At 42.3% G+C, this 13,251-nt stretch overlaps 1 protein-coding gene across 1 annotated transcript; it reads right to left on the bottom strand.

Moving 5' to 3' along the window:
- Positions 1-8,619: 8,619 nt before the first annotated feature.
- On the bottom strand, positions 8,620-12,513 carry LOC120019316 (cGMP-dependent protein kinase 1-like). Its single transcript, XM_038962614.1, has 9 exons — positions 12,460-12,513; positions 12,167-12,279; positions 11,519-11,608; positions 10,162-10,303; positions 9,845-10,008; positions 9,544-9,660; positions 9,381-9,443; positions 9,145-9,220; positions 8,620-8,706 (listed from the first exon to the last, which is right to left on the bottom strand). Exons 2-9 carry the CDS (start codon positions 12,268-12,270, stop codon positions 8,620-8,622), a joined length of 843 nt encoding a protein of 280 aa, XP_038818542.1. The 5' UTR covers positions 12,271-12,279; positions 12,460-12,513.
- Between the last annotated feature and the right edge of the window lie 738 nt (positions 12,514-13,251).

Here is a 13,251-nt window from a genome sequence, read left to right as displayed (position 1 = left end):
CTAGGGTGAGCCACGGCAACTGGGCGCCAGAAAGCTCACCACACTAAGATACAAATAGTAACCAGTCAACCTCTCTACGAGCCCTCTGCCTCAGCACTGTTGTATTCCTCCATCCCTTATTCTTGTCACGCTTCAAGCAACTCTTCACATGATGTTATCAAAGATCAGGAACTGGCAGCCAGGATATAGGATGGGACAACTTCAGTGACTAATTTATCTGAACAGGGGGGAATCACCATTTCACTGGGTATACATTACATAGGATGAAGAAATAATACTCGGGGGGGAGGGTGGTGGAATTTTTTGAGGTGGAACGACCCTTTTAGCAATTCTCTGTGTCTGAGAGATGCAGGAGACAGCACGGTGGTTGCTATAGAAACAGTTCATTAGGGCTGAGAGCTTGGGTAATGTTTTGTATCTGCAGCACCAGGCGTGCGAGGGGAAGCTATATTCCCCTGACAGACAGATAGACATACAGACTAGGCCTATGCATAGCCTCGGGACGATGTTTGAGTTGGGAGTGCTGGAGTGCTGGAGGAGGAGGGGGGGGGGTCCTTTCTAATAAATAATGCATCTACACTGAGTATAAAAACAATAAGAACAGTTGCTCTTTCTATTGAGCAGGTGACTGAGCAGGTGAATCCAGGTGAAACCTATGATCCCTTATTGATGTCCCTTGTTATGATCCCTTATTGATGTCCCTTGCTATGATCCCTTATTGATGTCCCTTGCTATGATCCCTTATTGATGTCCCTTGTTATGATCCCTTATTGATGTCCCTTGTTATGATCCCTTATTGATGTCCCTTGTTATGATCCCTTATTGATGTCCCTTGCTATGATCCCTTATTGATGTCCCTTGTTATGATCCCTTATTGATGTCAGCTTTCTGGAAACAGGACAAAACACATAATTCTTCAAAAAGGCACATTTGGAATTGTTAACAACATTTTTCTCAGACATATACACTGTGTGTACAAAACATTAAGGACACCTGCTCTTTCCATGACAAACTGACCAGGTGAATCGAGGTGAAAGCTATGATCCGTTATTGATGTCCCTTGTTAAATCCACTTCAATCAGTGTAGATGAAGGGGATGAGACAGGTTAAAGAAGGATTTTTAAGCCTTGAGACAATTGAGACATTGATTGTGTATGTGTGCCATTCAGAGGGTGAATGAGCAAGAGAAAATATTTAAGTGCCTTTGACCTGGGTATGGTAGTAGGTCCCAGGTGCACCGGTTTGTGTTAAGAACTGCAATGCTGCTGGGTTTTTCATGCTCAATAGTTTGCCGTGTGTATCAAGAATGGTCCACCAGCCAAAGGACATCCAGCCAACTTGACACAACTGTGGGAAGCATTGGATTCAACATGGGCCAGCATCCCTGTTGAACACCTAAGACACCTTGTAGAGTCCATGCCCTGACGAATTGAGGCTGTTCAGAGGGCTTTTTCTTATTATTTATAATAATTTGTTTTATCATTATTATTATTATATATATGTATATTGTTTTGTTTCATTCTCTTAACATTTTCATTGACTAAATTCAGTTCATTCTGTCTTTTTAATTGTGTGCTCTATATTTAGTTTAACATTGGTTAGTTTAACATAGGCCTGTTGTAAAATAAATATCATTAGCATATTGCTGTCATTGGTTGGGTATGGTAGGCACTATTTTTTCTTGGTAATTGCTGCAATATAGTCTGTTCAAAATGTTTGTTCAAAACCAGTTCGCAAGTGTTTTGTTTCATTCTGTTGAGATATTTTCTTTGGCCAATTTAAGTTCCAACTGTAATGTCCTATAATACAATTTATGAAATGGATTCCTAAACATTCGGAAAAGGGGATACCTAACCAGTTGCACAACTGAATGCTTTCAACCAAAATGTGTCTTTCACATTTAACCCAAACCCTCTGAATCAGAGAGGTGCGGGAAGGCTGACTTAATCGACATCCACGTCATCATCGCCTGGTGAGCAGTTGTTGTTGGGGGTTAATTGCCTCACTCAAGGGCAGAACGGCAGATTGTTCCACCTTGCTGGCTCAGGGACTTGAAGCAGTGATCTTTCAGTTACTGGCCCAATGCTCTTAACCGCTAGGTTACCTGCCACCTGTGCCTGCACTGCCCTGATTCATTTAGTGTTCAAATCTCTGACAGCTGAACCGTGAGGTGGACAATTATTGTTTTAGCAAGTAAAACCAATAAAACAATAGACTATAAAGTTTTGCATATGCTACACATCGAAAAACAAGGAATAGTGTTTTGTCATTTGTTATAGGCTGTTTATAAAGACATGTAAATGTGGCTAATTTGGCCAATATCCCTTGTTTTTTGATGGCGCTGGCTGCATGGGTGTACACGCTAATGGGTGAAGCATCCAATGCATACGGATGACCAGTACATTTCTCAAACACCCAATAAATGTAAATCTTCCCTGTCACTTGTATGGCACCAAATTTTGCTAACGGAAACCCTGATATATATTATATATAAACTCAGCAAAAAAAGAAACGTCCTCTCACTGTCAACTGCGTTTATTTTCAGCAAACTTAACATGTGTAAATATTTGTATGAATATAACAAGATCCAACAACTGAGACATAACCTCAACAATTTACACAGACATGTGACTAACAGAAATTGAATAATGTGTCCCTGAACAAAGGGAAGATCAAAATCAAAAGTAACAGTCAGTATATGGTGTGGCCACCAGCTGCATTAAGTACAGTGCATCTCCTCCTCATGGACTGCACCAGATTTGCCCCTTCTTGCTGTGAGATGTTACCCCACTCCTCCACTAAGGCACCTGCAAGTTCCCGGACATTTCTGGGGGGAATGGCCCTAGCCCTCACCCTCCGATCGAACAGGTCCCAGACGTGCTCAATGGGATTGAGATCCGGCCTCTTCGCTGACCATGGCAAAACAATGACATTTCTGTCTTGCAGAAAATCATGCACAGAACAAGCAGTATGGCTGGTGGCATTGTCAAGCTGGAGGGTCATGTCAGGATGAACCTGCAGGAAGAGTACCACATGAGGGAGGAGGATGTCTTCCCTGTAACGCACAGCGTTGAGATTGCCTGCAATGACAACAAGCTCAGTCCGATGATGCAGTGACACACCGCCCCAGACCATGACGGACCATCCACCTCCAAATCGATCCCACTCCAGAGTACAGGCCTCGGTGTAACGCTCATTCCTTCGACGATAAACACGAATCCGACCATCACCCCTGGTGAGACTAAACCTCGACTCGCCAGTGAAGAGCACTTTTTGCCAGTCCTGTCGGGTCCAGCGATGGTGAGTTTTTGCCCATAGGCGACGTTGTTGCCAGTGATGTCTGGTGAGGACCTACCTTACAACAGGCCTACAAGCCCGCAGTCCAACCTCTCTCAGCCTTTTGCGAACAGTCTGAGCACTGATGGAGGGATTGTGCATTCCTGGTGTAACTCGGGCAGTTGTTGTTGCCATTCTGTACCTGTCCAACAGGTGTGATGTTCGGATGTACCGATCCTGTGCAGGTGTTGTTACACGTGGTCTACCACTATGAGGACAATCATCTGTTCGTCCTGTCTCCCAGTAGCGCTGTCATAGACGTCTCACAGTACGGACATTGCAATTTAGTGCCCTGGCCACATCTGCAGTCCTCATGCCTCCTTGCAGCATGCCTAAGGCACGTTCACGCAGATGAGCAGGTACCCTGGGCATCTTTCTTTTGGTGTTTTTCAGAGTCAGTAGAAAGGCCTCTTTAGTGTCCTACGTTTTCATAACTGTGACCTTAATTGCCTACCGTCTGTAAGCTGTTAGTGTCTTAATGATCGTTCCACAGGTGCATGTTCATTATTTGTTTATGGTTCATTGAACAAGCATGGGAAACAGTGTTTAAACCCTTTACAATTAAGATCTGTGAAGTTATTTGGATTTTTACAAATTATCTTTGAAAGACAGGGTCCTGAAAAAGGGACGTTTATTTTAGGCTACAGTAGGCTACAAAATAAACCTTCCAGTGACACTGACTCACACAATGTTGAAGATGAAGTATAGGCTACTCACCGGTGATGACCGATGCACTTGTGCCAATATCTCAAGATAAGCTACTTTGAAAATCAGTGCTATTCACTCAGAATCACTCAAAATTGTTAGCTTCTACAGACAGACTAGTCTCCTCTTTTCTGCAGTAGGCATTTGCCTGACAGCCACAACCAACCATAGAAATATAATCAATCCATAGATGGCATTTCCCATTCAAGTCAGGAATGGCAGCCATTGCTAGTGTACCCATTAGTTTAACAGTCAAAATGCCAGGGTTAGAGGTTCCAAAATTCAATGGATTATATCTCTGGCCACAATGCAACAACTGTTCTATATTTGGTGCACGTGCTGCCCAAATTGCAGCCTTCCCAACTGTAAGTGCTTGTGATAAACATAAACCACAGCAATTTTTTTAGAAGCTATTGACCCTCTGTAGATGGGCCTATGCATTCATCTTATCATATTTCTCCAATGCCAAATCAGTGTGTCTTGTTTACAACAAAACTGTCCCTGTTTGCAAATAATTAAATCTGAGACGTCATTATGAATCTGAGCATGTTACTTTCAAAAGTTAGGCCTACATTTAAAAAAAATAAAAAAATGTATTTGTCACATGTGCCGAATACAACAGCATTACCGTGAAATGCTTACTTACAGGCCCTTAACCAACAATGTAGTTTTCAGAAAATATAGTTAAGAAAAGATTTAGTAAATAAACTAAAGTAAAATAAAAGTAACACAATGAAATAACAATAACGAGGCTATATACAGGTGGTACCAAGTCAATGTGCGGGGATACAGGTTAGTCGAGGTAATTGAGGTAATTTGTACATGTATGTAGGGGTAAAGTGATTATGCATAGATAATAAACAGCGAGTAGCAGCAGTGCTTGCCGTACGGTAGTAGAGAGAACTGTAACGTCCTGACCAGAGTTCTTATGTGTTTTGCTTGTTTAGTGTTGGTCAGGACGTGAGCTGGGTGGGAATTCTATGTTGTGTGTCTAGTTTGTCTGTTTCTGTGTCCAGCCTAATATGGTTCTCAATCAGAGGCAGCTGTCAATCGTTGTCCCTGATTGAGAATCATATATAGGAGGCTTGTTTTGTGTTGGGATTTTGTGGGTGATTGTTTCCTGTCTCTGTGTTTTGTCTGCACCAGCTAGGACTGTTTCGTTTTGCCACTTTTTGTTGTTTTGTATTGTTGTAAGTGTTCACAGTTCGTTAAATTAAATATGTTGAGCACTGGCTACGCTGCGTGTTGGTCCGATCCCTGTTCCACCCTCTCTGCTCGTGAAGAGAGGGAAGGCAACCGTGACAAGAACAGTCTATGACTTGGGTGACTAGAGTTTGGGCCTTCCTCTGACACCGCCTAGTGTCAGAGGAAGGCCTAGATGAATTCTCACAAGGCACCCAGATCTGCGCCCCCTGTATTTCCGTCTTTTCTTCATGTGAATGACGTGGATTTGGGCCTGGTCTGGGAGAAACAGTATATCCTTTGCGTCAGACTCATTAAAGAAAAAATCTTCATCCAGTTCGAGGTGAGTAATCACTGTTCTGATATCCAGAAACTAGTTTTAGTTATAAGAGACGGTGGCAGAAACATTATGTACAAAATAGGTTACACACATTGTGAAAAAACAGACAAAATAGCAGAATTGGTTAGGAGCCAGCACCATGATTGCTCCGATTGATTGATTGATTGATTGTGCCGCTTCAAGTTTCAGCACCAAGTTACTTGAATCTGGCTTATTGTGACGTCAATACCTCTGATAAATACATAATGTCAAGAAACACATTGTTTTATTAAAATCAATAATAATAGTAGCAAGCTATCAAAGTTGACCTCCGGTCCTTCTCATATTCACGCTCTCCTTCTTAAACTGAACAGAACATATAGGCTAGTCCGCGAGTCCGCATTTTTGAGACTAGGCCTAATCAAAAAGTATTTATTTACACCATCCCAGCAGCGCAAAAGACTCAGGAAGGATATACATTTTCTTAGAAATATAACTTTGCTCTCGAGCATGCACTTCATATAGGCTATGGATCATTTGATTGAGACCACACTAAATAGACTATAGGCGCACTTGATATTGTGCGCTCAGCGGATAATCAGAGATGAGGGGCGGCATCACGCACACATCGATACACAAACAACAACACCTTCCTCTTAAAAAAAAAAAATCTTATAAAAGTATGTATATCTATATAGGTATGTATATGGATATATATATTTCCCCCAAAAATATATGGGGGATTGGAAATGATGCAGACAATTACATTGATGGAAGCAACTATCTTTACGCAATATTAAGCTGATCCTCCCCTTAAAGAAAGAAGAAAAAAAAGAACACCTTCCTAATATTGAGTTGCGTCCCCCTCCCCTTTTGCCCACAGCACAGCATTCATTCGTCAGGACATGGACTCCATAGGGAGTCGAAAGCGTTCCACAGGGATGCTGTCCAATGTTGACTCTAATGCTTCTCACAGTTGTGTCAAGTTGGCTGGATGTCCTTTTAGTGATGGACCATTCTTGATATACTTTGGAAACTGTTGAGCGTGAAAAACCCAGCAGCGTTGCAGTTCTTGACACAACCCGGTGCACCTGGCACCTACTACCATACTCCGTTCAAAGGCACTTAAATCTTTTGTCTTGCCCATTCACTCTTTGAATGGCACACATACACAATCCATGTCTCAATTGTTTCAAGGCTTAAGAATCATTCTTTAACCTGTCCCCAACCTCTTATCTATACTGATTTTAAGTGGATTTAACAAGTGACATCAATAAGGGATCATAGCTTTCACCTGGATTCACCTGGTCAGTCTGTCATGGAAAGAGCAGCTGTTCTTAATGTTTTTTCTACACTCAGTGTTTAGCCTAATAAGCAACTAATTCTAAAACACTGAGAAATATTGACATTTCATCAATTACAAATTACATGAACCTCCCCTGGACTAGATTTTAAAAATCTAAACCCTCACCCTGACAGAAATGCAAAAAGCATGACCCTCCCCAATTTTCCTCCAGGTCCCAATGATGTACATTTCAAACCATGCCTTACAGAAGGAAACAATGCTGTTTTCTTCTTCCTCCTCCTCCAAAGCCTGCCATGACAGAGCTCTACCTCTCTGGACTTCAATTCAAAATCAGTAGTGGTAGAAAACCTCTAAATCGGATCACATTCATAAGTGCGTTGAAATCCGTAGCACAGTGAGTGAGGAAAGCAGGTTTCCCTGGGGTGAAACAGACTGTCAGTAAGACATATAACAATGACAGAAATATGTTTATTAAGTCGATTTAAGCCACACAGGATACCTTTATCAGGATGTGAAACAGTGGTTATAATACTCTTCACAAAAAGTCAGGATCCATACAGATTTATTTTATCTAGCTTATTATTTCTTGAACCTTTATTGAACCAGGCGAGCCAGTTAAGAACAAATTCTTATTTACAATGACAGCCTGGCCGATACACACAAAGGAGAAACAATAGTAACAAACACTGAAAGCTGTCGTTGGCAGCTTATCAAAAATATTATTTATCATAATAGTATTATTGTCAATGACAATGTGTACTGCCCTTGGACCAATCATATTGATCAATCATTCAGCGCCTTTTTAATCCAATAGAAAACAGATGTACTTCAGCCCACCATCACAGATTAGGCATAGCCCCAGGAAATTGATTTGTTGTTTTGTATTTCCTTCCTGATAAGAGTTGTTTGTCGTGAGTGGACTGATGACTTAAAAGAGCTTTAGTCAATCTAACAGACACTGTAATGATGTTTGAATAATACATAGTACATCACTCCATACAAAACCTGCTGTCTGTTCTAAATTACATTACAGGACTCAGAGAACAGACATTGAGAACACACTGTGCTGAGAGCAGATAGTGTTCCTTCCTATTCAGCCCCCTAGTGTTGACATGTTGTACTACAACACCTGTTCTTTATGTATATTTAGGGGTCATTATATTTATTTGAAAGTGAAACACATACATTTAGTATTCTTTACAGACAGTATATGCTACAAGGCATAGACACTAGCACAGTAAATGCAATGACAATGCCATCATGAGTTACACAGTACAATGAGTGTCAAGGGTCAATTCATTAATTTTGTCCAACATGAGACATTACATCCAGCCATTTATATTTATTCATCTTTCTTTTGGGCACAACACACACATACAGCTTTCAGTGAGCACATTTCAAGATAAGATGGCATCCACAAAGATTAGAAGGTGTGTATGCATGAGTGGCTGTTCTTATTCACACATTTGACTTCATACCTCTCAGTGTTGTACAGTATATTTTACCAGAGGGTTCTGTGAAGCCAGCATGGTGAAATTAGAGCCTTATTACAAAGTAGTCAGAACCTATCCATGTGTATCTATGGCTCTGGGCATAGTCCTATTCCTGCCCCTACGGTGCATTGGTCTTTCAGAGTCTAAAAGGTCACGGGAACATCGAGGTCACCAAGAAGTAATCTGGTCTGGATCCACCTATCAGTGAGCCCCGGTGTGACCTCTGAACTCTGACCCTCTTGGACTGTTTCTGGTTCTGGTTCAGGTTCTGGTTGGAGTCAGAAGTGTTTGTCCCAGCCGGAGAACTCCTCGTCGGCCTTAGCCTGGTCGAAGGGGAAGCGGTCAAAGTTGATGTAGCATGGACCCTGGAGGACAAGGGGAGGGGCTCAGATCAGTGGCTGTCTGGGAATGACGTTGACACTGGATATGACACAGTGACTAAATGGCAACTACTTACCACTCAATCCGTACCTTGAACTTGTATTTGATCTTTATAAAGTGTGAAAAGCTGTTGCATGGAAATTGTGTTCACTAAAAAAGCAACAGCTGTTGCAGAGAAATTTGGTTTGACTCGTTGCGCTGTGGTGTTATGTCGATGCATCAGAACCTCTCGCAGCAGGTTTTCTCGCAGTGGTGGGGAACTTCGTTTATAGACCACATATACTGTAAACTAATAATTTACCATTTGTAAACTACTTATCAACCCGTTTATAAATCCTTAGAAGTATACCTTAAATGTAAAGAGTTACCTATTGAGCTTCACATAGATACAAACAAAAGATGTGTGCTGAGGCTAGACGGACCTTGTGTATGAGTCTGATTGTAGGAGCCTCCACCTGGCCCACACGAAGCTTGTGCCAATTCATACTACTGAACCACCTGGAGGGGAATACAGGAGAGGGGGATGAATCCTCATAAAAGAAAGGTGACTGACAGAAAAATGTACTGTACAGTGTATAGTACAACATTTACAACAGTTCCAACACCAATAAACACACACCGGACGGTTGGCTCCTCAACACACCGGACGGTTGGTTACCTGTGATGGCGGACATCTTTGATCCCATTCTTGGTGTTTCCCAGCCTCTGACCCGGCCGAGGTCTGTGGGCCACAACACAAACCATCAATAACCAATCAAAACAAGTATGAAAAAGAGTTATAACATCACACTATATCCTGCACCTAACACATCATCTCTAACCTGCACAGTTTACTGATGAGGGATTTGGCCCCCTCGCCCATGTAAGGGGGGAACTTGAGCAACCCATCCAAAATTTTGGGGTAGATCTTTGCAGGCTCGGAACTGGAAAATGGGGGGCTGAAAGGCAAAACAGTCCATTGGTAAAACAGTATTTTAGATAATCCGGTGTGTGTTTGTTGGTGTTGGAACTGTTGTAAATGTTGTACTATACACTATACAGTAAATAATTCTGTCAGTCACCTTTCTTGTTTACTGAAATATCAAGCTGCTTTAACCCTTTCCGTGCTGATCTGTACAGTACCTCCCCACCAGCAGCTCATAGACCAGGATGCCCAGGGACCAGAAGTCAGCAGCGAAGTCGTGTCCCTGGTTCTGGATGATCTCTGGGGCCATGTACTCAGGAGTACCACAGAATGAGTAGGTCTTATCACCGTGAACTAACTCCTTAGCAAAACCAAAGTCCACCTACATGTAAAAACACACACATTCAAACATGCACGAATACACACACAGAGAGTTATCTGAATGCATGAACTCTTTAGCATCGCAAGCGATTGAAGAGTTGAAGCAATGGAAGAGTAAAGAGTTGCCTGATGTTATTATTAACATATCACCCACCAGTTTGACGTAGCCGTTGGCATCCAGCATCAGATTCTCAGGCTTCAGGTCTCTGTACATGATGCCCTTCTTATGGAGGTAGGCATAGGCCTCTACTACACAGGCAGTGCAGAACACAGCAATGGGCTCATCGAAGCGACCACTGCCAAACACAGAGACAAAGCAGATAAATCTTCAACCTCAGTTGTGTATATCTGAATTTATACAACGGTGGGTTCTAATACTGAATGCTGATTGGTTAAAACCGCATTCCAGACGGTGTCTATTCCACAAGTTACCACCGGCTAAATCTATGACTTTAAAATTCTTATTTACTCGTCCATCTGACTGCGCAATCCACTGTCTCATCAGCCCAGCCAGGCAATTTATAAACCTGATTTCCACTATAAAAAGCGTCCAGACATTATCTCACATTTCTTTTCGACTAACATTTAGTTTTCAATAGCAGAGATTTATATAAACCTTGCTGTTTGTCTCTCCCACATTTGCAACATTGTTTCCATATTCAAATTCAATTTCCAGCTGTCCCATAGTAATAAACGTGTCGGGAGAAGAAACGAGACAGACAGGCAGGCAGTGTTTCTCAGCCAGTCGAAATCATGAATAAGCTGGCATCATTTTTATGGATATATACAAAGAAATGTCAATTGAAAAAAGGTCAAACGAAATGAAGTGCAGCTAGTTTGCAGTCTTTCCAGCTTCAGTTTGAAGTGATTGTGTTAGCTGTGTTGTTGGCTAGCTCCTCTGAACAACAGTTTCCTGATGAGAGAGCACATTTTCTATACCAGGCGAAATCACGCCTCATTAGCTCATTGTTATGGATGTATCCAAATAAATGTCACTAGAAAACTGCTTAAACAAATGCAAAGGCAGCTACTGTTGTTATTCTGGCTGCACTGTTTGACGTTGTTGGCTAACTAGCAAGCAAGGGATAACAACGTTGCCAGCCAGTATGGCAATGGAACATTTAGAACAAACGACTGGGTTGCATCCATAGATATAGATCAAAAAGACTGAACTACTGGGTTGCGTGTCTGTCAACCGAACCGATAGAACGAACGACGAGCCGGTTTGTGTAGCAACCATAGATTTGTGTCGGGACTATATCTTGTGGAAGGATGAAATAGTATGAATAAACAAAATAAAGTTTAAATGAAAATATGTCAATCATTATTTGAATATGTTGGTAACCCGTTGTATAAAAGTGATGCCCTTGAAGCCAGTGTTTGGAGGATATATTGGCCGACCCTCAATTTCGTCTCGGGCCTAACAACACCCATGATGATAAATCCTCCAAAACTCCAGCTTTTCGGACATGATCACTTAAAAGTAGACTTAGTCAGCAATGTTTGCTCACACTTCTTTGAGCTTGGTCCAGATCTCCCCTCCTGCACAGAACTCCATAATCATGTAGATGTAGCGAGTGTCTTTGAAGGCATAATGGAGCCTGAACCGTGAGAGAGAGATAACACAGGGTTAAATATGGTACAGTATCCTCAGTCCTCCTGGACCTTGAGGGCCACAGCAGTGTCTGATGTTTTTCCCATCTCCCTTGGTACTTTAGTGATTAATGAATACCATCGATTGATAAGGGGACAAAGAGGGTTAACGTGTTAGCTTAGATGATGATGGTTGGACATTAAAGGTTAGAGGTCAGGGGTCGCCTACCCCCACAGTCTTAATGAATACCATCAATTGACAAGGGGACAAAGAGGGTTAAAGTGTTATTGTAGATGATGATGGTTGAAGGTTAAGGGGATACCTAGTCAGTTGCACAACTGAATGCATTCAACCGAAATGTGTCTTCCACATTTAACCCATCCCCTCTGTATTAAAGAGGTGCAGTGGGCTGCCTTAATCGACATTATCGGTACAGTTGTTGTTGGGGGTTAACTGCCTTGCTCAACGGCAGATCGGCAGATTTGTCAACGTTGCCGGCTCAGGGATTCGAAAGAGCAATCTTAACCGCTAGGCTACAGTACCTGCCACCTAGCCCCACAGTCACCTGACGATGAAGTCACTCTGGATGGCTTTGAGGATCCTCTTCTCAAACAGGACGTGCTCCTCCTGTTGCTTAGCAACAATGTGCTTCTTACTGACCCGCTTCATGGCAAAGTACTTCCCATGGTGCAGCGTGGTCACCTGGGGAAAACAACAAAAACAACAAAAACAGTTATAAACTTTGGATCTAAAAAGAGCCGTTTCACTTTCAATTTGGCTTTCAAGCACCTTAAAGGGGACAGTAAACTTTCATCAGTTAGTTTCAGCCACTAACTACCCCTATAAATAGCCAAACACTACAACAACACCAAACACATGTACCAGTTCAACGCGACCAAATCCTCCCACTCCGAGGGTGACAGGTTCTCCCTGGTAGCGCCCCTCCTGGTACACTACAGGGATCAGGTCCTTCAACCTCAGAGAGGAACTAGGACTGGTCTTCTCTGGAGCATCTGGCTCCTCTAGGAACTTAGAGCTGATGGTGGACCACAGACTACAGTTAGACTGCTTGACTAGAGTGGTAAATATAGAACTAAAAGGACTAGAGTGTCTTTGTACTCACTCATCATGGAGCTCCAGGTGTTCAATGGGGATCGTCTCCTCAAACACCCTGGAGGGGGAACATAACAGACCATCAATCAATCCATAAACTAACCGATCAAGAAATCAAATTTGAATTGTTCAAACTCACTCCTTATCGATGGAGAAGCAGGTAACAGGGCCCAGAGCAGTGCAGGTTGCAGTCCTCAGGATCTCACTGTAGGTTATATACAGATCCACACATAATGAGCAGCCACACTAGCTAATACTGCACACCAAGGCCCTTTTATTGTACAACAGCAAGTTTCTTTATAGCTTTACTGTAGGTACTAATGTATCCATGGTTACCGTATGAGGGCCAATTCCCCGAAATGCTCCCCTTTGCCCATCCTGCGAATCTGTTTCTGCTGCTTGTTCACCTTTTTAGTCACCTGGACCTGAGGGCAGACACACGCACACACACTCGTTTTTGTCCTCAAGGCCATATTCATTTGATAAGCAATTCAGCACCAGTATGACATTGAAAAGAGAGCTGTGCAAATAAAGTTA

This window comes from Salvelinus namaycush, chromosome 24 (genome assembly GCF_016432855.1).
Source record: "Salvelinus namaycush isolate Seneca chromosome 24, SaNama_1.0, whole genome shotgun sequence".
NCBI lineage: Eukaryota > Metazoa > Chordata > Actinopteri > Salmoniformes > Salmonidae > Salvelinus > Salvelinus namaycush.
This window is presented reverse-complemented; position numbering and strand designations above follow the sequence as displayed.

Bases quoted from the DNA above. Each gene is read 5' to 3' on its own strand.
- LOC120019316 (XM_038962614.1), bottom strand. From the start codon at position 12,270: ATGAAGCGGGTCAGTAAGAAGCACATTGTTGCTAAGCAACAGGAGGAG. The intron at 11,609-12,166 runs GTGACTGTGGGG...CTCACGGTTCAG, and splicing joins CAGAGTGACTTCATCGTCAG to GCTCCATTATGCCTTCAAAG. The intron at 10,009-10,161 runs GTGGGTGATATG...TTTTACATGTAG, and splicing joins CCAACGGCTACGTCAAACTG to GTGGACTTTGGTTTTGCTAA.